The sequence below is a fragment of the Terrapene carolina genome, unplaced genomic scaffold, assembly GCF_002925995.2.
Source record: "Terrapene carolina triunguis isolate 2854851 unplaced genomic scaffold, T_m_triunguis-2.0 Scaffold24, whole genome shotgun sequence".
NCBI lineage: Eukaryota > Metazoa > Chordata > Testudines > Emydidae > Terrapene > Terrapene triunguis.
Genome location: NW_020664375.1, coordinates 3,562,270 through 3,588,326, shown reverse-complemented (window position 1 = coordinate 3,588,326; position 26,057 = coordinate 3,562,270). Strand labels below are relative to the sequence as shown.

At 42.3% G+C, this 26,057-nt stretch overlaps 1 protein-coding gene across 1 annotated transcript in view; it reads left to right on the top strand.

Moving 5' to 3' along the window:
* Positions 1 to 26,057, top strand: part of LOC112113710 (EF-hand domain-containing family member C2) — a 90,011-nt gene that overhangs the window by 32,337 nt on the left and 31,617 nt on the right. The window contains exons 4-9 of the mRNA XM_026650028.1: positions 2,432 to 2,655; positions 11,521 to 11,772; positions 13,348 to 13,458; positions 13,809 to 13,947; positions 23,702 to 23,867; positions 25,240 to 25,382. Coding sequence (XP_026505813.1) covers positions 2,432 to 2,655; positions 11,521 to 11,772; positions 13,348 to 13,458; positions 13,809 to 13,947; positions 23,702 to 23,867; positions 25,240 to 25,382 — 1,035 coding nt within the window. The remainder of the gene's footprint in view (positions 1 to 2,431; positions 2,656 to 11,520; positions 11,773 to 13,347; positions 13,459 to 13,808; positions 13,948 to 23,701; positions 23,868 to 25,239; positions 25,383 to 26,057) is intronic.

Here is a 26,057-nt window from a genome sequence, read left to right as displayed (position 1 = left end):
AGTCCTCTGTTGTCTTTTCACCACTTATTATAAACACTAAATTCACTCTGAAGAGAAAAATAATAATTGTAATGTATACATGCCTAATTACAGCACATTACTTGAGCAGTAGGCTACAAACTGCTTCTGAAGTACTGTGAGTAATATGTAATTTTAAGGCATTTATCACTACAATGCACAGTGCCCAATTCAGCAACGTACTTAAGCATGTCTAACTTTAAACAGGTATAGTCCCATTGAAGACAATTTACGCCCACCTTAAAGTCCCTTTGTGCTGCTCACAGTGTAACAGTGCATTAGTATAAATGAGACTCGTATGCCACAGGACACCATCTGCTGTTCATTCCACCCTTTCCCTGAGAGTCCGGTTTTCCAGGCAGACATATCAAAAGGAAAAAACAATGTAAGACTTGCAGTGTGATGGATGTAAAGTTTGTCATTCTCAATGCTGGGAGTGCCTGTTGGGAATGATCAGCCCCAGAGGGACAAGTATCCAGTCAAGAGATGGAAGAAGGGCTACTAATTCATCAGTTCTCTTCCTAAAGTCAAATGTGCAGACATTTTAAAAAATATTATCTGTGAGGGCTTGGAGGTGGCATTGTCTGTTATCAGTTGTGTCTGTTTTTTGACTTCCATGATTCAGCATGGAGAGCAACGGTCTCTAAGATAGATGCTTGCAGGCACCCATGGGTATAGCAAAAGGCTGAAATATGACAGAGAGTTTATTTTGGGGGGATTAAACTTGTAAAAGCAAAACTAAGGCTGCTGTGGATGGGCCAGCTATGATTAGGCAGCTGGAGTGCTGTGACCACTGCTTATTGTTCTGTATTTAATTTGTCTCGTTACCTGGTGCTTCCCACACTTGGTGGTTGTTTTTGCTTGTTATCGCTCATTTCATAGTTAGATTGTAAGATCACTGAGGCAGGGACCATTTCTTTGTGATGTATTTGTACAGTGCCTAACACAATGGGGTCCTGCTTCCTGATTAGGGCACCTGTGTACTACATAATATAAATAATAATGGGTAATTGGGCAATCAGCTGATTATGGCTGGCTCTGTGTAACAAGAAATAGGGCAACAAGCAATTTGAAGGTTAATAGGATTTAATAATGTTCAGAACCTCTGGAAAGAGATTCCAATAGTTAGTAACCCCAGTCCTCCTGGTGTTGTATAAGTCAATGAATGCCCTTGTCTCCTTATCTTATGGCTGCAGCACAGGACGTGGACTCAGGAGTTCTGGGTTCTTGTCACAGACTATCTGTGGGAAAACTGAGGCCTCAGGAAAGGTTAAATTACTTTGTTTCAGTTGATGGATATTAATTCTGTCTACTTCATGGGTGGGGTGGTGTTTACAAATACTAGTGAATTAACCTGAAGTCTTTTGAGTTGCTCAAAGTGCTATGATTGTGAATAATAGTAAAATGTAAGATATATACTGATCTCCCAGTGTCTGGCTGATAAAACAATAGTGGTTTCCTTTCTTAAGTGTAGATATTAGTAGTGGATTATAAAGAATAAAATTAAAGCAAGTCCTAAATTTGTCTAGATTCAAAGTGAAGTTTCTTTTTTTTCTATTAGGGTTCTGGTCCCTGTCAGATTGGTGAGCCCGGAGCCTCTTCTCCAAGTCAGTGGTCTGCATTTCCCCACTGGAAGCCAATCAGTCCAATATTGCCCCTGCTTTCGACTTACTACTTAGTGACCTTAAGATGAAGGCCCCTCCCTCCATGCTTGGAAGTTAAGGCAGTTTCTCCTGGGCAGGACAGTTGTCCTCTCTTATCACAGTGATGGATTACTGTTCTCACCCTGTAGAGTGTTGTATAGGGACATCCCATCTCTGCCATCCTTTGTTTCCCAGACTGTGTCATCCAGATGTCCACCTCCATAGAGTTTTAGCCATTTGGTTTTCGTGTGACTTTTCAACTTTCTCTTTAGAAAATAACTGGTGATAAAAGGCAGTAGGGGCTGCCATAGCTTCTCAATAGAAGTGGCAAAGACCGCCCTCCCCTTTGGATGGTCATCCAGTTTAGAATGCTGTTAAGAGAATACCTGCCAATCATGTTCTGAGATCTAAGGGCCCCTAGCTGGGAATCTGTTCCAATAACATACTTGTAAATCTTGGTCTCAGAAGGTAACGATTTTCTTTACTTGCGTCACAGAGGTGTGTTTGACCTCAGTATTTGGAGAGTGATTTGTGAACTTCTGAAGGTGATGAATGCCAAGTATTATTGTTGTTAGAAGAAGAAAAAAGATCCCTCTTTACATATAGTTATGTGCACGATATTTGCTGAACAAAGGAATAGTTGTCTCACTTTCGCTGATATTTTATTTTATGTTGGTTCTTCCATTTTTTAAAAATAAAACAAGCCTACTAGGTTAATGTGAAATTTGATCCTTGGAGCAAAAGATACTTACCTTATCTTTTTGATACAGGAACTATTGTCCGACGTCATCGGATTCCACTTCCACCTCCTAACGAAGATCAGTTTTATACTGTAGATTATTTCAACATCAATACAGAAGTAATCTTTTATGCCCGAAGATATAAGATTGTAGATTGTGATCAATTCACAAAATTTTTTTTGAGGAAGCTGGGAGTCAGATTAAATCCTCCAGCTTATCATCCAGAAGACCCATACACCAGAGGCCGGCAAAAGGTAAGGCAAGACAGCGATGGTGAAAATCTAATTTTACAAACAAAAAAGCCTCTGTGAATTCATATGCAAAGTATATTACATAAGAACATTTCTCCTGCAGCAAATTAAAAATGTGTCCAAGTAACTATTTTAATATATGTCAATTAAATTTGGAATTAATACAAAAAGAATAAAGCAGAAAAGAAAATACCCATTTGGTTTACTTTGATTCACTATCAAAAGCAATAGCACATAATATAGTCCCAGACAGGTCAATTTTCCTGTTGATGTGCACATCTACTTTGAAGCAGAGGGGAAGCATTTGGGGAATAGCTAGCATGAGAAATTCTTACGATAAAAGCAATATCTGTTGTGTGTATTTGCTTGATAAAACAGTTCTTATCTGTTACTAAAAATTGTAAGAACACAGGAGTGAAATTGTCTTCAATGTTTGTATGCATGTAACTGCACAATATTACATTTAATATCTGTATGTATAAAATGAGTTACTTCCAGCCCGTCATGTGGTGAATCAGATTTATTGAGACAAAGTATAAAGAACGAGGTTGTCTCTAATAAATCTGATTCACCACATGTAGGGCTGGAAGTAACTCTTTTAATATAGATATTAACTGTAATACTGTGCTAGCTGTTCCCCAGATGCCTCCCCTCTGCTGCAAAGTAGCAAGAATTCCTCATGGTTGTTTCCCACATAAGAGCTCAAATGGGGAGAATCCAGTAGATGATTGGGGATCTTCTCAAATAGCAAACAACAGGGGAGGGATCAGATGAGCCGAGTGAAGCGGGCCCTCAGCAATAAACTTTAACATCCTTTTCAGGGTCTGGTTGAACTGTTCAACCAGACCATACATTGGTGGATGATAGACAGACATATATAGAGTCTTTCGTTTTAGTAGATCACACTTCAGTAGCCAAGACGTAAAGTTGGTGCCTTGATCAGTAAGAGTCTCCTTAGGTACTCCTTACTCTGGCAAAGATTTTTAGCAGTTCTGCTGGAATAATCTTTGCATTGGGGACATGCAGTGGGATTGCCTCAGGATAGTGGGTGGCGTAATCAACTATAACTAATACATGTTTGCACCCAGCTGCACTTTTTTCTAAAGGCCCTAGGAGTTCCATCCTGAGGCTTTCAAATGGGATGCTTACTGTGGGGAGTCAGACCAGAGGGGCTTTTGTCACTCCTTTAGGTGCTACTTGTTGGCATTTGGGGCAGGAGCCTTTAACTTCTTGGTGAATTCTGGGCCAAAAAAAGTGATCCAGAATCCTGACAGGGTCTTCTCATGATTGAAGTAACCTGCAGAGAGGGTATTGTGAGCCAGTCGCATAACCTTGCACCTATGAGGCCAGGGAATGAGGAGTTGCAACTGAACTTCACCTGTCAGTTGGTCTTTCTCCTACTGGTACAGTTGCTTTGCCTGGAGCTCAGACCAGGGGTACTGTTCTGCTTGTTGAGGGTCTATTACCTCCCGGTTCACCACTGGCAGTTGGTCATAAATAGGGCCCTACCAAATTCACAGGCCATTTTGGTCAATTTCACGGTTATAGGATTTTAAAAAATCCTAAATTTCATGATTTCAGATATTTAAATCTGAAATTTAATGATGACGTTTTAGTCATGGGTATTTTTAGTAAAAGTCACGGATAGGTCATGGGCAGTAAACAAAAATTCACTGCCTGTGACCTGTCCATGACTTTTACTAAAAATACTAGTGAATAAAACTTGGCAGAGGGGACTGCCTGGGGGCCCCACGGGTGCTGGGGGAGGGCAGCCTGGATGCTTCGGGGGTGGGGGAGATACACGGCAGCACGTGGCCCGGGACCCCCGCTGGTGCTGGGGGGGAGGTTTGGTGGGGCCAGCAGGCTCCCTACCTGGCTCTGCACATCCCCCCACCAGCAGCAGCAGAGTTTGGGTATGGGAGGTGGCAGGGGGTTGGGGCACGGGATGGGGTGAGGTGGGCTCTGGGCGGCGCTTACCTGGGGGGCTCCCCGGAAGCAGCAACATCCCCCTCACTCAGCTGCTGGGTGGAGGTGTGGCCAGGCAGCTCTGTGCGTTGCCTCCACCTGCAGGCCCCACCCCCGCAGCTCCCATTGTAGAGGACTCACAGTATTGCCACCCTTACTTCTGTGCTGCTGCTGGTGGTTGCGCTGCCCTCAGAGCTAGGTGGCTGGAGAGCGGCAGCTGGTGGCTGGGAGCCCAGCTCTGAAGGCAGCGCTGCCACCAGCAGCAGTGCAGAAGTAAGGATGGCATGGTATGGTATTTTTGTGCTGCTGCTTTCAATGCTTGGGCACCTGGACAGCAGCCAACCACTCTCTGGCCACCCAGCTCTGAAGGCAGCGCAGAAGTAAGGGTGGCAATACTGCAACCCCCCCACAATAACCTTGTGACCCCCCACCCCCCAGTGGCCCCCTTTTGGGTTGGGACCCCTAGTTTGAGAAACGCTGGTCTTCCCTGTGAAATCTGTATATAGTATAGGGTAAAAGTACACAAAAGATCAGATTTCATAGGGGAGATCAGATTTCATGGTCCGTGATGTGTTTTTCATGGCAGTGAATTTGGTAGGGCCAGAAACCTTCCCTCTGATTCTTGGTGAGGTCAAGTCCCTCTAGTTAGAATGTCCCCGTCCTGTTAGGGGGACCAAGGTCACTTTGTTGTTTGGTGGCCTTTCTCACTGGGATGGATCCCCCCTCTCCAGGGTCCTGCTCCCCACCTATACCTGCCAACTTTGCAGAGTTTGAGATCCCATCTCCCAAGGCACCCTTAATTAATTCCTCTGGGGCAGGTTTAGACTCCCTCAGTATCTCAGAGAAATGCTCCCAGTCCCACCCTCAGATAATGGGGCAGGCTAGTGTCGAGGCCAGCCCCACACAAGGGACTTCGTATTTTTCCCTATAGTCAACTGCACGTGTACATTAGAATAGGGATTAACATCTCTGTGAATATACTGTAGAAAGATAGACTCCCTGGGTGCTCAGGATTTGGGACCAAGTCATCCTGGACCAGGGTCTGCCCACACTGGGAATCCATCAGACCCATCATCTCTGTACCGTTTATCCGAACAGAGACCATTACTTTAGCTGGTGTTTGCTTATGGGCACAGCTATCTGCCTTCCACAGCTGTCCACAACCACACTCCATGTAGCGGCACTTGTGATACCGATGACCTGGGTGCCCACATGAAAGGCAAACTCCCACTGCTGGCTCAGTGGGCACTGGCCCTAAGCCTAATGTTTGAGGTAGCCTTTCCTTATGTGGCTTGTCTGCTCCCATCCCCTGGCTTCCTGCAGAGGAGTCCATGTGGCCCCCACCGACCTTTGTTGGGGCTGGGGCCTGAGATGCTGGGGTTTCCCAACAGGGACAGCCTGGGGCCCCTTAGAGGCTGGTGCTTCTGAGACCATACTGCCTGATCGCCAATACCCCTGTTGAGTTGAGGGGCTCCCTTGGCGTCAGGCAGGTTCTTGTGTGATGCTGCCAGAGCCACTTCAGCAGCTAGATCATCTTCCATCAGCCAGACAACATCGGCTAGGGACTCTGGCTGGTGTTTGAGTACCTAGTGTCTACCCTGAGCTGGAGGCATGTGGGCAAACTGCTTCACCCATGATGAGCTCAGCCAACTGAACTCCTTCCAAATCTCTGGCTTTAAACACCTTCAGCATAAGTCTCAATTTCTGGGCAACCATGCAGGATCAGGCTCCCTGGGGGAATTTCTCCCCATGGAACCTCTGTCAGAAAGTCTCCTCCATGATGTCAGGGTAGTCGAGTACAACTGCTTTCACTTGCACGTCCAGCCCCCAGTATGTAGCCTATGCTGGTCCTGTCAGGTCAGGTGCCAACAGGGTGGCTCACTGGTCAGGTGGCTACTGGGCTGCTGTTGCTACTCACTCAGACATTACCAGGAAAGCCTCTGGGTCCATCCTCAGGTCTCCTCTTAGTGAGTCTCACTGACAGGTGAGGCCTATGGGCACTGGAGGGGAAACCCCTGGGAGACCCTGGGCTGCATCAGGCCCTTAACTGTTGGACCAGCCTTTGCTGCTGTTCCTGCTGTTGTGCCTCTAGGGGCCGGGCCAGCTGTTGCTGTTGGGCTGCCACTTGCTGCAGGAGTTGCAGCTGCTGCTGATTCTCTGTCATGCACTTGAGAAGATTCTTGAGATCCATGTTGTCTGACCTACCAACTCAGACCTGTAGAGGTGTAGGGTGTTTGACCATCTGGGTCAATCAGTCTTCACCCTCTCCGGGGGTGGGAAGGAGTCCTGCATTCTTCACCAGTTGTGAAGGGGTTGACTCACTGATGATGCCTCCTTGTGGCGAGGCATGGCATAGTAGCTCTCTCCCCGCTGGGTATCTCCTGGCAATGGTTGCTCCTCTGTGGGGATCTGCTTCTTCCTGTGACTAGGTCCTCCAGCCAGGTCACTTCACAGTCTCTTCACTTCTGGGGTGAGCAAAAAACGAAGGGAATTAATGCAAATAAACGGAATGAATAAGAGACAGAGGGGATTGTCTCTGTCTCAGAGTATGTCAGAGTCTGGCCCTCACTTCCCTCAGGGAAGGCTTCAGGCAGTGGTTGTCGGGGAAGCTCCTGCCGTCAGTCAGCCCTTTCCTCAGGGGCTGAGCGTTAACAGTCTGTCCTCTTCCCAGGTATGCCCGCTAGTGAGCTACTGTTAAGCTCCTCCTTCAGCCTGTGCATGCTTTGCAAGTATAGCGGGCAGAGCTGCCTGAGCCTAGAGCATGTCTTTAACCCTTTGTTGTCCAGTGTGGGGTTTGTATACCCAATCACAACATCCTACTTATGATATTGCATAGGCTGAATGAATACTAATAAACCTATTAGTCCTCATCCTCAAAGGAAACCTGCACAACACTTTCAAAAGACGAGCCTGGGAGCTTACATTCAGAACTCTGGTAGACACTAAGAAACATGGACTACATAGAAACATTGGATTTATGGCTTATTACAACAATCTGTAACCCATTAACAACCCACCCCCTCAGCTTCCTCCTCCCCCTGCCACTTCACCTTTAATAGTCCCTTGAAATATGTTAACTACTTGTTCTAAACAATCTGTTCCACTTTATATTTAACTGTGACTCTCAGAGTACATTTCCCAGACCTGAAGAAGAGCTCTGTGTAAGCTTGAAAGCTTGTCTCTCTCACCAATAGAAGTTGGTCCAATAAAAGATATTACCTCACCCACCTTGTCTCCCTAACATTTGTAAAGGTAGATTTAATTGGGCTCATGGGGGGTTACCAATACTTTGGAGGATAGAGCTAAAGTTCAGAGGGATGTTGATAAATTGGAGAACGGGGCTATAGACTACAACATGAAATTCAACAAAGACAAATGTCAGGTGCTACATTTAGGGAAGAAAAATCAAATGCACGAATACAGAATGGGGGATAACTGGCTTGGCAGCAGCACTGCTGAGGAGGGTCTGGGAGTTGTGGTGGATCACAGCCTCAACATGCGTCAGCCATGCGATACTGTTTCAGAAAAAGCAAAAGCAATTTTAGGTTGTATTAACAGAGGCATATCATGCAAGTCCCGGGAGGTGATAGTACCACTCTACTCACCACTGGTTATGTCTCAGCTGGAGTGCTGTGTCCAATTTTGGTCACCAGTGTATATAAAGGATGTAGAGAAACTGTAAAGGATCCAGATGCAAGCAACAAAGGTGATCAAAGGGATGGAACACAAGCCATGTGAGCAAAGGCTAAAGGAACTGGGTATGTTTAGCTTGGAAAAGAGGAGATTCAGAAGGGGACGTGATAGTGGTCTTCAAGTACTTGAAAGGTTGCCAAAAAAAAAATGGAGGAAAATTGTTCTCTCTTTCCACAGAGGACAGGATAAGAGGCAGTGGGTTCAAACTACAGCATAGCAGATTTAGATTAAATCTCAGGAAAAATTTCCTAACTGTAAGAACAATAGGACAATGGAACAGACTGCTTAGGGAGGTTGTGGAAGCTCCTTCATGTGAGGTTTTCAAAGGGAGTTTGGATGTTTTAGACACAACAAATCCTGCATCTTGGCAGGAGGTTAGACTAGATGTCCCTTCTAACTCTATGATTCTATGGTCCAAGCACATGTGTGACTGTAGACTCATTCGGGCACTTTTCTATGTCCTCATTAATCCCTACCCCCTCTACTTATTAAAACTATATGTTACATCAGTGGTTCCCAAACTTATTCTGCTGCTTGTGCAGGGAAAGTCCCTGGCGGGCCGGGCCGGTTTGTGTACCTGCCGCGTCCGCAGGTTTGGCCGATCGTGGCTCCCAGTGGCCTCAGTTCACTGGTCCAAGCCAATGGGAGCTGCTGGAAGCGGCGCGGGCTGTGTTACGTGAAAGAAATTCTTGCATCCCCAAGGTCCCAGTCACACCCTTGCCTGGCACCCACTCTGTCTCACAAGCTTCCAGTTTCATGTGCACATGAACACATCCCACCAAGTCTCCCTCCCTGTCAGTTCCTAAACACTGTATAGATTTTTGTTTTCTGCAGGGTTTGGGATCTGTCTCCCCACAAATCAGGGAAGAGCAGTGGGAGTAGCAACAAGAGATTTTTCCTGGTCAGTTTCTTGAGGGCCATGTCTCCTTTTCTTCCTCATCAGCATGGAGGAGAGGAGGCATTGTGCTTTTTTTCTGACCTGCCCTTAGTGGGAGTTGTGGTCAGGGGTTTGCAGACAGTTGTCAGGGGTCCAGCCAGCATCCATGGAAGCAGCAATTAGTACAGACCCCACATGTCTGTCGCTCCCTTCCAGTTGTTGAGGCTCCTCTGTGACAGTGACCAGCAGTGACAATGGGATTTAACACCCCATAAAGATGCATGGGGCAGCCTGCACATCTTGGAAGCTGTGTCAGGCTGTCTGCAGTCTCAGGCAGACATCTGTGTATTAGTTGTCCTTTGTTGATGTTTTCAAGCTTTTCACCATAACTACAAGGGCTAGAAACTTCCTTTATTTTTTTGTCAAATGAAAACTGAAATTTTGAACTCATCACATGACTCCAGGTATTGGACCTATCCCTTTGTCTTAATCTGACCCTGTAGAATACACCTGTGTGAAAACACACCCAGGATGAATTTTCCTAATGTTGACGAGCTCTTAGTTGGTAATGGGTGTCTTTGCTCGATAGCTCTCGGCTTTTATTGCTAAAGGTCAGTCCTATTTTTTTTAAGACAATGCAAAATAAACTCACTCAAATGGGGAGAGAGAGAAGAATACCAAAGACAAAAAAAATGAAGCTTCTCTCTTTTGGTATTTGCAGTTCAGCTACTGGAAAATCATACACACAGCTGTAGTGCAAATTCCAGCCAGTTTTGTGGCTCTTATTTTTCTGTGACTAGTCAGTGGAAGACAAATCTTTTATTTTACTATGATTGGGCTGCTCAGGACCACTTTGAACAAGGTGAAGCCTCTCTTGGTTGGCTAAACCAGGCTCTAAATAAGCAGATGGCAAAAAGAGAAAGATATGAGAGAAGCAGGAGGAATAAGGTGGGGGTGGAAAATGCTACACAAACAAGGTGCAGTAGAAACGTTAGATTCACATCTCTGCAGTTGCTCAGACACCGCCATGGAAAAAGTAATGTTGCCTAGTTCCCTCTTCTTGTTTAGTCTGGTCACAGCACCTTGGAGGTCTAGGGAAAAGAATGCCAAATTGTGTGGTGGTAAATCCCTGCATTCCAACGTTGGGGGAGGGTGGTGGCTATGATGGAAATGCTGGTGCTGGTTGGTTGTGACATGGATGTGCAGAGCTTAGGATCACATTCTAGAAAGTTTTCAAGTTCCCCTTAAGGAGAAGAAAATATCCAAAAGTTGTCCCATCTAAGTGCTATAAAGGTCAAAGGATGCGTCCACATGTAAACCATCAAAAATTTGTCTTGATTCATCAAGTTTAGTTTGTTTCCAAAACAATTATGTAAGCTCCGCAGAAGCCTTGAAAACTCTAAATCAACAGTTATTTTTTAATTTCAAACACCTTGGTTTACATCATCTCTTTGACTGCATCCTATGCTTTTTTTCAGCAACAATTTTACATATTTTTTGCCAGTTAAAATGACCATTCTGCCATCTTTCATCCTCTTTGGACAGTGCAAGTTCTCAATTAAGCAAAGCATACGTATTCAGGACAGCATTAAGCATGTGTTTAAAGTTAAACATATATAAAGGCTGTCCTAAATTGGGGCCTAAAACTTTAGCCCAGGGTAAGATATAATGCAACACTTCTCCATCCTGGAACTTCCTATGACTGGAAACTGCTGCTTTTCAGATCTTATACTGAATGGGATATATTTTCATTTTGAAGCATATGTGTAATTCCTATTTATACAAATGAGTGCATGCCAAGAAGGGAATATACCCCATTCAATAAGTGTAAACCACATAGATCACTTTGTAGCTCAAATTCCATATAACAAAATCATTATCTGTTAAATCCTGTAAAAAATTTTTTTAGTTTAACCTTTCTTCCACAATAGTTAATTACTGATATAAAATATCTTCAAAGAAATCAAAGAGGGTGATTTTTATCATGAAATGTAGCCATATAGGTACCAGACATAATTTGTTGAAACTTGTGTTGCACAGGTTATTAATATCTTATCATTAAAAACTTGACAATTTTCTGATCAGAAGGACTGTTTATAGCAAGAGAAACAAGGATTTAAAAGTCTAAAATAATTGATCTTTTCAAAAATATACCGAGAGTATCTTCTTTTTTCAAATAGTGCTTTGGCTATGTTGTGTTTGATTTACTGTAGCTAAATTACATAATTTGAAACCCTTAAAACTAATCTGAGAACATGTCTTTACCCTGTTTTTTTTCTGCATTTGAGAACGTGTAATTTTAAAACTCTCTTTCATTTCTCCTTGATCTTCAGATAGCAGATAGTATGAAGCCCTTGCGCCCTTATGAGCGCTTTGACACTCTGAGACAGTTTCTGGAGTACGATGGACACGTTTTACGTTTTTACTGTATGTGGGATGATACAGAATCCACGTTTGGGGACCCACGAGAACTTATTCTGCACTATTTTTTGGCTGATGATACTATTGAAATAAAAGAAGTGATACCAGTAAACTCAGGCCGGGATGCTGTTCCACTTTTCCTCAATAGGAAGAAGCTACCAAAGGTGAAGAATAAAAAATACAGCATATTTTAAGTTCTTTTGCCAACTAACAGCTTAAATGCATTATTTTGAAGTTCCTGTATTAGGAATATAATGATAATTACAGTATATTATCAAAACAACTGAGAATAACCACAATTATGGGATTTTTTTCTTGCCTATGTATTTGATCACACAATAGGTACAAAAATTATAAAAAATAATTAGGCTTGGGCATGCTATACTTAATCAAGAAGAGAGAAAATTCAGATGGGTGAACTAATAGGTTTGTATTCTACAATTTCCTTTTCCTTATCATTTTATACCAATGCAGAAATTTAAGTTTAATCGTTTATTACTCCAGCACACCAGTGTAAATCAGTATAAGTCCATTGAAATTAGTGGAGTTACACCATCATAAAACTGATGTGCATTCAGAATTGGGCCATGATTTTTTCCTAAGTCCTTAAAAAAAAGTCCAGTTTCAAGATTCAGCAATGTAAATTGTTGCTAGCAGCTACAGTATCATTGCTTTAACTTGAATTCTTAGAGTAGGGCCTAATCCAAAGCCAGTTGAAGTCAATGGGAGTCATTCCACTGACTTCAATGGATATTAGATCAGGCCCTTAGAGAGGGTCTACTAATTAGTTTAGTCCTCCATAACTTATTTACCATTTTAGAGTTTGAATACAATGTTTTTGTGTCATTCCATTTTTATACTGGTGATAGACTTGAACCGTTATAAGTCTGGAGTAATGCAGTGATGAATTATTTCCCCCCTCCTTTGCTTTTAATATTTGTAATAATATTTAATTTTGTAAGCCATAGGTGTTTACAGGCCAAGTTAAAAAATAAACAGATCCCTGCCTTAAAGAGACAATAGTCTGGGACCCTGATCTTGCAATGAGCTCTGACTTAGCAGACCCTGTACCCTTGCACTGCTCATTGAAGGATTGGGATTCAAGGGTATATTTCTCTCTGAAGTCAATGGAAGTTAGAGAAAGGGCAGCAAAGGATTACCCAAAATGGGGATGGTATACAGGAGGGACTGGGGTTACATTAAAGATAATGAGATCTGTTTTAGTTATATGCACATCTAGTTGATTCTTCATTTTAAAATGTTTTGTATTTTTTTTTTTTTGGTTATAACTAGAATAAATTACTAGTATAAATTAAAAACTTCCTATAGGAACATTCATCACAACAGAACAGGCTGATTAGCTCTTTTCTATATTTGTACAGAACCCAACACAATGGGGCCCCAATCCTGTTTGCAGCTTTTACATGCTACAATAATATAATAACTACAAGCAATAATAAGAAGATATGCAATACTTTAGTTGTGCCAACCTTTGCTTTCCATTTGCTTCAGAGAAAGAGACTGTGCCCTTGGGTGCACAATAGGACTCTGAATGTATAGTTTGAACAGCAGAGTGGCTTTGGAGGTCAGTAACATAAGCACACCTCAATATGGTCACTAAAAATGTTCACACAAAAACAGTCACATAAAAATTGTCTCCTACAACTACTGGTTTTGTTTGGTAACTGAAGTCTCTGTTTTTTTGCTTTATTAGAAGCGTCTGTTTTCTTTCCTTGCAGTATGCTCCAGCAGGGCTGTATCAGCCTGGTGCAATCACAGATCGCACAGTTCTCAATGTGTTTGGAGGCTTAGTAGGAAACAAAGGCCGTTACATTCTGGACAATCGTAAGGTCAGATATTTTTGAATACCTCAGGCCATCTAATGTAATTACAGTTGTTTTATCATTTCTAACATCCTGCTTATCTAAAACAAAGAAAGTTATTTGTAAGAATGGTGGTGTCACTGTAGAACTGCTTAAATGAGCAGTGTTGAAATTTAATATGCAGTGTTTGTGAAAATGTTTAGAAAAAGCTTTAGCTTGGAGTGGGAGTAAAAACATCTAAAATGTGAAATATGGAGGTTTTTTTGTTCAAGATCAAATATTTATGTAAAATTTTTATAGTTTTTTTTTTTTTTTTTTTTTTTTTTTTTTAGAAAGTTCCATAGAGGTGCTTCTTAAATCTTTTTTTCTTTTATTAGACAGGAACTGTGCATCAGGAATTTTACAAAGACTCTGACCTGACAATAGGGGCAGTGATCAATGTTTGGGGAAGGCGGGTAAAACTCTGTGACTGTGATGAATTTACTAAAGAATATTATATGACAAAGTATGGAATCAGTAAGTACTTATATTTATCCTTTTCTGTGCCTGCTTTTAAACTTTGAATTTTTAAAAGGTTATTCTCTATTAATAGAAACGCTTTTATTTATTTGAATTAGAAACCTGGAGCAATATATAATCTGCTTTAAGTAGCTAACAGCAAAATAGTAGTTTTGCAGGGGTACCAGTGGAGTTGTTATAGAGTTAAGGCCAGAAAGGACTACCCGTCTGACCTCCTGCACGTCACAGACCACTAAACACCACCCAACCACATCCAGACCAAGCCCAACAACCAGAATTAGACCAAAGTGTTACAGTCTTCAGGAAACTGAACTATTGTGTGCCAAAGTCAGTGAACAGGACTGAGGTGCAACGATGCAATGGCAGGGAATTGATTTAGTAAGATATACCCAGATGTTCCTAGCAAGTGACCTGTGATCCATGCTGCAGAAGAAGGCAAAAAATGCCCAAAATCTGTGCCCATTTGACTTGTGGGAATATTGCTTCCCATCCTTGGATATGGTGGTCAGTTAGACCCTGAGCATATGAGTGAGACCCACCAGAAGCCCCTGAAGTGTGAGATTTTAGGAACATAAGGCATGAACTGTAAGAGATGTCCAGAGGTGCCTAGCCCAGTCCTCTCTCAGTGCAGGCAACCCGGTCATACAGTCCTACTTCATAAATTATCTTAAAGCTAATTAGGTTGTTTGCCTCTACAGTTCCTGTTGGGAGGCTGTTCCAGATCCTCACCCCTCTGATGGTTAGAAACCTTCTTCAAATTTCCCACCTAAATTTATTCATGGTCAATTTATACCCATTTATTCTTGTGCCAACATTGTCCCATAGCTTAAATATCTCTTCACCCTCCCTGTATTGAGGGAGAGCAATTATATCCCCTCCCAGCCTTTGTTTTGCTAAACAAGCCAAGCTCTTTTAGCCTCCTCTTGTAAGGTAGGGCTCCATTCCCCTCATCATCCTAGTAACCCTTTTCTACACCTGTGCCAGTTTGAATTCATCTTTCTTGAACATGGGTCATCTATCGTGATCTATTTAAGACCAACCCAGATTTGCATGTTGTGCCCTTGACTGTTTTTATTTCAAAACCAGGACAATAAAATGATCCTACATAAAGGCTGTTGATTCTTCCACCTCCCTATTCCGATATCCCTACCTTCAGTCAAAGTTTGAACAAGAATGTACATCTGAACATGTGTGTACATTGGCTTCAAGACTAAGCTTGATAAGTTTATGGAGGGGATGGTATGATGGGATAGCCTAATTTTGGCAATTAATTGATCTTTGACTATAGCGGTAAATATGCCCAATGGCTTGTGATGGGATGTTAGATGGGGTGGGATCTGAGTTACTACAGAGAATTCTTTCCTGGGTGTCTGGCTGGTGAATCTTGCCCACATGCTCAGGTTTTAGCTGATTGCCATATTTGGGGTCGGGAAGGAATTTTCCCCCAGGGCAGATTGGCAGCGGCCCTGGTGTTTTTTTGCCTTCCTCTGTAGCGTGGGGCACGGGTCACTTGCTGGAGGATTCTCTGCACCTTGAAGTCTTTAAACCATGATTTGAGGGCTTCAATGGCTCAGATATAGGTTAGGGGTTTGTTACAGGAGTGAGTGGGTGAGATTCTGTGGCCTGCGTTGTGCAGGAGGTCGGACTAGATGATCATAATGGTCCCTTCTGACCTTAAAGTCTATGATTCTATGATTCATAGTCTTCTCATCACACTGCATTTTGTAAAGATGTCCGATCTATTTTCTGAAAACTGTTGCTGAGTTTAGGTGTTTGAGATGATTCAGTGCATCCTCACAACAAATGCTGGCAAATCTACACTTAATGCTCTCTACTATACAGAATCTGTGCAGTTTGGATCATTACAGCAGGTATCCCATAGTGCCTCAAGAATTGCAAACTGGAGGACTGAATTTTGGAAAACAATCAGCATTTGTCTCCAAGATGGGAAAACATTCTGGGAGTATGGGATTTAGTTTAGCGATCCCAGAATTCCCCAGTCAGAATCAGAGCTGTTTTTAGTATGGGTGTCTCCTTGGAAGAGCAGTTTATCCTACCATCGATTTTAGTTATCCAGTGAATAGAAACTAGTGAGTATATGGACTGCTCAAAAGTGGTGAGAAAAGTACTGCTACAACCCTTTTCTGACATGTGAAACAAGATATCTGGGTAGACCTGTTTGTGACCCAGACTCATGACCAGATGGAACACAGAGTTTGGACCGAAGTCCAATTAACTCCTTGGTGGAATGAGGTACTGTAGCGCTATAGAATGACAGCAATGAATGGCTGAAAAACATCAGAAGGAGGAAGGCCACCATTTTATTTCTCTGGAGGTTGGCCCAATATTACAGTAGAAACCTTTATTGAAGCTAACTACACATATTGAATACTGCTTCTTGTCTCACTTGTTGGCATTAGAAGAAAACAGTTGGAACAATACTGGTGCAAATATGCCAGGCATTAAACAAGATCCTGTCAGAACATGTTGTTAAAATTAAGAATGTCCATACTGTGATTACTGGAATGGTGAATGGGGCTTCCGTAATTGGGGTGGTGTGGTAAGTGGAACACACACAACCATTATCTGCCCACCAAGTAATACAGCTAAATATTACGGCCGCAAAGGTTGTTTCTTTAGTGTAATAGTGGCTGGTTGACTGCTGGTACTAGTTTATGGATATTAACTTCAGCTAGTTGGGCAAGTTTATGAGAGGGCAGAATGGCACACTGTTTCCCACACACACATCAGAAAAATAAATAGCATGTAATAGGGTGGTAGGATCTATAATTCTATGTAGAAATGCAGGCATCTTGATGTGACCCACCTTGTTAACAGGGGTTAGAACCTTGCATAAAGCTGCTAAATTCTGCTGATTTACTGTGACATGTGTTAACCCCCTGGATAGCCTATCAGGATATAAAAAGGCGTGACCTTTCAGTCAGAGGGGACTAAAGGTAGAGACAAGGAGGTCCTGTGGGTAACTCTTGGAACAAGTAGGGTTGGGGGAGAAAGCTCGAGGTTGGGGTTTATGTTTTGTTGTTTGTGAGTTACCTATAAATTCAAACCCCAGGAAGAGGGTACATTTGTCCTCCATGGAGCTTGTGCACACTTTATTTGGAGCGGGCAGAAATACCATGTATTCTCTGTGGGCTTGATCATGCAATGTGCTCAGCACTCTGTCCCTGAGCCAGCAAAGCACTTAAGCAGGTGCTTAGTTTTAACTTGTTTTCAGTAGGACTGTGCCCTTGGCAAAGGTTAAGCACTTGCTTAAGTGCTTTGTTAAATTGGGACCAGAGTGCTCAGCACCTTGCAGGACTGAGCTCACTGTTGCTGTTGTGATTTTGAGTTACTCATCTTACCCCCTGCTGTTCTTTGTACAAGCATTTATTTGACTATATGGCTTCAGCAGGAGTTGTATGCTGATAGAATTGCCTTTTAGGAGGACGAGGAGATTTCTCTTGAAGTGCAGTGGTTATGATCATCAATATGTTTCCAATGTTTCTGCCTGTTTTTCTTGGCATAATATTTGTGAAAGCAAAGGGAAATTTTTCAAAGGACAGCGGCTTTGTAAACGATAGCTCATGCCCTTCAGCAGGAAGCCTGACATTATTATGGATGAATGCAGCACTGATCTGAATGCAAGGGAAAGACACCTTAATGTGGGATATATTCTGCCTAAATTTTGCTAATGCAGCTGCATAGAAAGAGAAGGATGATCTAAATGCAGCAATGGCCACATATACATTATAAACAATGCATACCCAAATGAAATGGGAAATTTACTCATGAGTATGTCTCTGAGGAGAACTATATTTATCTCATCACAGCACAGAAGTAGAGTAAGAAGTGTCCTTTCTTAAATACTTTTCTTAAATATTATGTGGAGGGGGAAGAGGGATTTCTCGTGAGCCAAAATACATAGTGTCACATTTTTGGCTGCACTGCCAACCATGTGACAAATAGGTGCTCTTGTAATATTCCTTTTGGAAGGCAGGAGAAAAGGAGGCGTTGCCTCCTTGTTTTCCTTGGTAGGTGAACTGTGAAGCAGGATCCCATTTCACTAAAATAAAGTTGGAAACTAGGGGAGGCCTCTTCTATACCTGTTGGTTGTTGGCAAATGCATGAACCAAGCATTATGTCCAGCGCTAGTCATCTGTTTTCAGTCCAAGGGAATTGCAAGTACCCCTTCACTGGTACTTTTAAAACGCCATTGAAATTGGAAGCAGAAGATGAAATCTCAAATTTGAAAGCTGATTTCTTGCTAGCATAATGCTTTTGCTATGCCACCGAACTGGTCCTTATCACCATTTTTGCTACTGAGAAGACTACATAATATTCAAGTTTTTTTTATTCTTAAGGGGGACTGGATGGCTCTGGGGATTAATAATGGGCTATAAAGTTTTTTGCCTTTATGTTGCTGGTTCAGATCTTGTTTTGTGATTGAAAGTGGTTAGAATGTAGTGACTGTTCAGTGTGTTATGTGAAATGAATTTGATGGTGTCAGTGGGCAGGTGTTCTGATCATAAAAACCAGCACCACAGTAAGACTCCTTGAATTGCTCTGGAGTCTGAACTGCTCTCTCATGCATAGAGTATATCTTCACTACACAGATAACTCCGGCTCTTACCTGGGTTTTAGCCCAAGTTCCCTAATATCTAGATAGAAAATCCTCTGACTCAGGTCTGAGGGTTCTTTAAGCCCAGGCTAGGTTACATTGCTCAGCTGGAGGTATGGGTTAGAGTCCACTTTCACTTAGGCTAGAACCCACCCACTTTGCAGTGAAGATGTAGACAAAATCACTCATGTTCTAGTAGTCCTCCGATGCCCTTCCCACAGTCCTTCCAGACAGACAAGTTCTCCCTCAACTGACTGGGAATGAATCCTACAGCAAAGGAGCATGGGATATACTTCCCTCCCATCCCCCCCAGACATGCATGTCCGAAGGCAGAAACAGTGAGGACACATTAAATAGGGTAGGACTTTGCAGATGGGGCACTCACACTTGGGCACCTAACCAGGGCCGGCTCCAGCATTTCTGCCGCCCCAAGCAAAAAAAAAAAAAGCCACGATCGGCGGCTGCAGTTCAGCGGCAGGTCCTTCGCTCCTTGAGGGAATGAGGGACCTGCTGCCCCCGAATTGCCGCAGGTGCCGCCCCTCTCCCTTGGCCGCCCCAAGCACCTGCTTGTTAAGCTGGTGCCTGGAGCCAGCCCTGCACCTAACCCAGGTGCTCAGACCCAGATACCAATCATCCAGGTTAACTGTGGGGTGAAGACATACCCATAGAGATGATCCTTCAGTTTCAGGATTGAGGTGCATTGATGCAGCATTGTGGCGAAAACTGCCAGTGCCTATGGTGTATCTGTCCTGTCCATGAATAGGATTTCATTACCCACGGCTTTCAATACCACGGTAAATTCACATTAAAATGTTGGCAGGAATGGTAGAAGGTCATTGTAGTAGGGGGCGACCAGTGAGGAGATGGATAGATGTTGTGCAGCAGATCATTGGGAGATCAACTGCTGTGTGTGAAAAGTTAGCTATGGATTGAGAAGGCTTCCGAAAATACTGCTATGATATCACTAGTATTCAGACTTCAATAAATGGACTTCACTTACTTTATTTTCTGCATTGTTCCCTAATGATTTGCAAGATGTTTTTTGGGAAGAACATATAAGAACATTGGGTTACTCTGCAGATTGTTACAGCAAGAGACATATTTACAAATGTTCAAAAAATACTTCTGCTTAACTGTTTTGTTACAGACTTTCAGGACTTTAATAGAGATAAAATATGAGTTCAGGGATAACACATCATTAAATTGTTAGGAATTGGTTCTGAGGGTCAAAGTTAAAGACCACACACGAATAGTACATAATTACACAGAGCCCAATCTAGATTGGCTTTATGTAATGGGGCCTGGGAAGACACAAAATGGACACCTAAATACTACAGCAATTGAAAGCTATGGTATTTTGTTGATATAATGACTTATTAGTGCTATATTAAGCATGGTTGATTATAGGTATGACTGACACATTAAAACAAATGTACAAGTGCTGAGTACCAAGAGAGTAAAACTAAATTGAGCAATTATCTTTGACTTGTCTACTAGACATACGCTAGGTGGCACTGTTGGAGTGCAAGAAAGATCTTAATCAGTGTTCCATTTGTTATGTAAGTCCCACAAATTAAAGCTACCGTAGTTGAGAATAATCAATATTATAAATCTGATAGTTCTTTTTCAAATAGAGAATACATGTGTGATCACCTTGTCATTCAACATACAAACTCATGTAGGGATTTCCCCCCCCTTCTCAGTATGCAGAGACTTATGTACACAGTGTTTGTTTTTTAACTAGAGTCGCACATGTAACTCCTCATGCACTATATTGAAATTGTTTAGAGGATCAATATTGCCAGAAATAATGTTTGTTTTGTCATGTGTTTACTTATATGATGCTACTCTGTTACAGTGATGGTTTTTGGTGTAAAATTTGAAAATTTCCTAGCAGGAGACTTCTTTTTATTTATTGATTCAGTATTTGAGCCCTCCCAGACTAGTTGCGCTATATCATGGAAAGGGCATGTGTAACTTCTGAGGGAAATACATTGGCTGCTTTGTTTTTATAGAAACTCCTCTTGACTGGGTCAAGAGGAGGCATTAGCTTTTCCATGAAGACCTTATTCTCAACAGGATATGTTGCAGTAGAAGTAACTGCTGAAGGAAGGATGGAGAAGGTGCTTCTTATGTTTAGGACTTGACTTAGGAGAAATTCTGACATCTGAATTCTTGCTGTACTTTTCAACAACAAACCTGTCTTAGATAAATCTGAATTTAAAAGAGTAGGTTGCTGTGATCTTCGTTTATTAGCATGTTCTAAATCACCGGTTCTCAAACTCCACTGTGCTGCGACCCCATTCTGACAACAAATATTACTACATGACCCCAGGAGGGGGGGACCAGAGCCTGAGCCCACCTGAGCTCCCCAAAGCCAAAGCCTGAGTCCTACTGCCCCAGGCAGGGGGCCTGTAACCTGATCTCCATCGCCCAGGGCTGAAGCCCTCTGGCTTTGGCCCCAGAAAATCTAATGCCAGCCCTGGCGACCCCATTAAAATGGGCTTGTGACCCACTTTGGGGTCCCGACATAGTTTGAGAACCCCTATTTTAAATAGATATGTAGATTGAAAAAGCACTTCAGGAAAAGTTTGAACTGGCCCAAATGTCACCCTTTTCCTCTACATGTACCGAAACCACACCTACAGTACAATAATGTTGGGGATGTTTCAGATAAAAAATGCATTATTCATTCAATCAGTTTTTCTTCCTATAGAACTATGTGTAAGTTTCACCATTTTCACTGGATACTTTTGTTTTGGTGATGAAAAGGGAAAAAATGGTGAATTAAATCTCTCCCACTCCAGGTAGAAGACACAATGGTTGGGAAGAAAAAAACCCCATTCTTATTTGTGGCCATTGTTGTACACTGCCTTTCTGAGGCCCTCGGTTCTTTCATGGACCGTGGATGCTGTGACATCCTTCTGGCTGGTGATTTGCCTAGTGCGTTGTACTTTTATTTTCCAGCATCTGTCAGTGTTGCTTCCACGTTAATAAACTTTATTTACAGGGAATATAATCATCAAGACTGTATCTATCTAGGTTCTTATGTTGGCTGTAAGCCTCAATAGCTGTTGCAAGTTGTAATACTGGGAAAAACAGGTTCAGGGGAGCAACTATGGCACTCTAGAGCAGCAGTTGACACTGGGGCAGCAGGATTTTCGCTAGATATAGGGATCAGGGTGGACCTTATAACAGCTTGTTGAGTTGACAAGCATATGTGAAGAGAGGACAGATTGGTTATTGGTCATGTTCATATGGAGAAAGGGATCATAGTTGTGGAATAGTGCTGATGAGTGAGTCTGGAGCTAAGGCAATATTTAAGAGTAGGGTAGGGGAAAGACTATAAAAGTAAAGCTTCAGAAAAGGTGGATGTATTTGGGATAGGACTGAGTTTATTGGCAACTTGCCAAGGCTGACATAAACATTTGAGTTCTTCCAATACAAACATAGAAATTGACAAAAAGCAGATCAAAAAATATCACAAGCAAGGAATTTGAATTGTGGAATGATCCCAAGGGATAAGAGTTGAAAAGCGGTTTTTAAAATTTGGTTCTTCTGTTTAGGAATAATATTTCCCTTACTATTGACTGATTTCTTCCAAACATTATAGGACATGGGCAAAATCCTGGCCCCATCGAAATTATGATAGCAGTTTTGCCATTGATTTCAATAAGGCCTGCATTTCACCCTATAAATAGTGAAGCAAGCATGATTTAAAGCAGGGATCTCAAACTCAAGTCACCACTAGGGCCACATGAGGACTAGTACATTGGTCTGAGGACCGCATCACTGACACCTTTTTATACAATGATACAAAAGTATAGTCAAAAATTTAAAAAAATGAAGAGTAATGGATATAAACTGGCCGTGGGGAAATTTAGGCTTGAAATTAGACGAAGGTTTCTAACCGTCAGAGGGGTGAAATTTTGGAACAGCCTTCCGAGGGAAACGGTGGGGGCGAAAGACCTCTCTGGCTTCAAGATTAGGCTAGATAAGTTTATGGAGGGAATGGTTTGATGGGATTACGTGATTCTAATCAATTAGGCAATAACGGCCATCGCTGGTAAAATGAGGGTCTGGCTAGAGAATCTTGCCTGTATGCTCGGGGTTCTGCTGATCGCCATATTTGGGGTCGGGAAGGAATTTTCCTCCAGGGTAGATTGGCAGTGGCCCTGGAGGTTTTTCGCCTTCCTCCGCAGCATAGGGCAGGGGTCGCAAGCTGGAAGATTCTCTGCGACTTGAAGTCTTTAGATCACGATCTGGAGACTTCAACAGCAGAGTTAAGGGAAAGTGGGGGGGTCAGCTTTTGTGGCCTGCATCATGCGGGGGGTCAGACTAGATGACCATATTGGTCCCTTCTGACCTTAAAGTCTATGAGTCTATGAGTCTATGAGTACGCTATTAAAAGTCAAAGTATTAACTTTTTAAAAACTGTAATGCGAAAAAGGGTTTTAATAAAATATAAACAACTGTAACTATTCCTTATGTGGTCAGTAACACTGATGATGATCCACACTAACAGTCTATCAACATAGCTTTAATGGCAGGAACTTTTTAAAGTAACTATTCATACAAAATACGTTGCCACTTTTAACAAACATTTTTCCCAACTACTCACAGCAAAGAATCATACATGCTGAACTTTGTACCCCAGACTGCTCATCTAGTCCATGAGGCCCTGCCCCTGCCCCACCTCTTCCCACCCCTTCCCTGCCCCTATTCCAACCCCTTCCCCAAATCCCCGCTCCAGCTCCGCCTCTTCTCTGCCTCCTCCCCTGAGCGCGCCGTGTCCCCGCTCCTCTCCCCTCCCTCCTGGAAAGTCCTAAGCGCTGCCAAACAGCTGTTTGGCGGCAGGAAGCGCTGGGAGGTAGACAGAGGAGTGGGGACGTGGCGTGCTTGGGAGGTGGGGGGTTGGGGGTGGGGAGGGGAGCTTGGCTGCCAGTGAGGTCGGCGCCTATGGCAGGCCGCAGGAATTAACTCCGCAGGCCGCATGTTTGAGACCCCTGATTTAAAGGGGGAGGTTCTGCTCTGTTACACGAATATATTAATAGACATCTATACTGAAAATGCAATATCTTTAATAAAATAGCATGATCTGAAAAAAAATCTTGCTGTCTTATTTTCTTATAGAGGATTTTACCCCAATTCCATTCAAGGCTCCACCTCCTTCAAAAATAGAAAAGAAGTTTCCACCATACACTGGATTTGGTTCTGAAGAGGATTCTCTATGCTCCTGCTTGAGCCTTCTTCCCCAACCTCCCCAGAAAGATTTCAAGAAATTCATGGAGAAAGACAGGTATTTTAGTGAAAGATAATCCCAGTTAATTTTTTAAATTCCTGGTTGCAGGGGAGAGGGGTGCTAAGTGAAATGTCAAGGTTACCTTACTTAAGTGTCCAGGTATATTAGGACTTGGTTAGCAACATTGCATTCGGTATTTCTGTGAACTAGGCAAATACCGTCTTCTGTGAAGTTAGGGTCTAATCTGATTCCCATTAAAATAAATACAAAGACTTTGTTGACTTCATTTGGCGTTGGATCAGACTCTGAGGGTATGTCTACACTTGGAGCTAGGATGTGATTCCCATCTCGAGTAGACATACTTGCAGTAGCTCTCATTGAGCTATCATACTAAAAAAAGTAGTGTAGCTGTGGTAGCACATGCAGTGGTCAGAGGTGGTTGGGGCTAGCTGCCCCAACTATGACCCAACCAGACCCCATGGGTACATACTTGGGGTGGCTAGCCTGTACTGCTGCTCCCCGTGTTACCATTGCTCCACTACTATTTGTAGCATGCTAGCTGGATGAGAGTTAGTGTGAGTATATCTACTTGATCTGGCAATCACACCCCCGGCTCCAAGTGTAGACAACTAAAAAGAATTTCAGAAGATCCACAAATATGATATAACCCCCATTTGTTTCTCTTCAGATTTCCTGAGAGTTCCTTTCTTTGTTGGCTGGTTTTCACGCACAGTTGTACTATAGCAATATGAAAACATTAGCACCTTTTATTTCCATTGTGGGTTATATAGATTGTGCCATGATTTATGAATCCTGAGTAAAAAGCAAAGCTGCATTGCAGATCTGAAGTCCATTAACCCACATGTAGAGCCTTCAGAAAAGGAGAATGCTTTTAGAAGACTTTATTAAAATTTTAATAATTTATATAACCATGGTACATTTTTAAATAGTAACGTCTAAATCAATAGATTTACCATTGTTGAATTCATGCAGTTTTCACATTTTAAAAAATAGCCACGTTGAAAAAGAATCTGATTGGCCAAATTTCCTGGAGAAGGTCCTGACATGTATTTTGATTTGTATTTAGGTTTGAAATTAATACATCTAAAAAATGTCCCCCCCCCAATGAAATTTCTGGAAATAAACTTTGAGCCTGATTTGCAATTGAGATTGAATACAAATGTAATCAGAATCTGTAATCAGAGAACCAATTGTGCCCTGAAAAACAATTCCTTTCTATCTGGCTGACCCTGCTTGGCTTTGTTAACCTCAGCTGAAAATTATTTTTGAAAAAATAGGGAACTTCATTCCATTTCCTGTCCAGACCAAGAATATGCATTTTGTTTATTTCACAAAATGCATCTCCAAGTAATGAAAAGTTTCATCATACTATGTACTGAATTTCTTGCCACTTCTTCTGCCCTCATAGAAAAGGCCTCGAAAGTAACCTGCTGCGCTTTCTTGCAAAATGTATTACTGATAATCCCATTGACAAGGATCGGCAGTTCATTATTTCTTATTTTCTGAGTGATGACACAATTTCAGTGTTTGAGACCCCACAGCGAAATACAGGTAAGAGATAATAATCCTCTGGAAGCAATTCCAAGAGTTCTGCTGCTTTGATTAAAATGTAGTGATCATTAAACCCTATGGCCGAACTCAGTCCTAATGGAAGCCTGCGCAAATCCTTTTGAATTCAGTCAGACCTACATCTGTTTCTTTCAGGCTTGACTGATATCTACTGTTTTACCTTAATAGTAGTTTGCTGTGCTAATTTATAATCTGAGATACTCAGAATGAAACCATTTGTTGTAAGACAACACTTCACAACATTTAAAGTTACTGGCTCCTAAAGATGGTGGCACATATTCTATTTGCAAACCTTACCCAGGAGAGCTTGCTTTTATTATAAATAACGTATAGAAACTGTATTGTTGTCATTGGTGGTAAATAGGGATAAACCCATAGAAAACTTACCACGTTGGAAATTATACAGTAAGTTCTATGTTTTGCAGGATCAATATTATTATGCTAGCTACTGTATATGTTTTCCATTATATAGAGGCACAGTATAAAAGCAAAATCATTGTAATCTATTTTAATATATGTAACAATATTTTAAACCATACACAGTTTATTGGCATTCGAAGGGTAAATTTGGTCTTGTGCCAGTAGCTGTCCTAGTGACCTGCTAGAGTGACATTGATTTGAATTCCAGGAGACAGCTCATCCAGCCTTTCTAGTGAT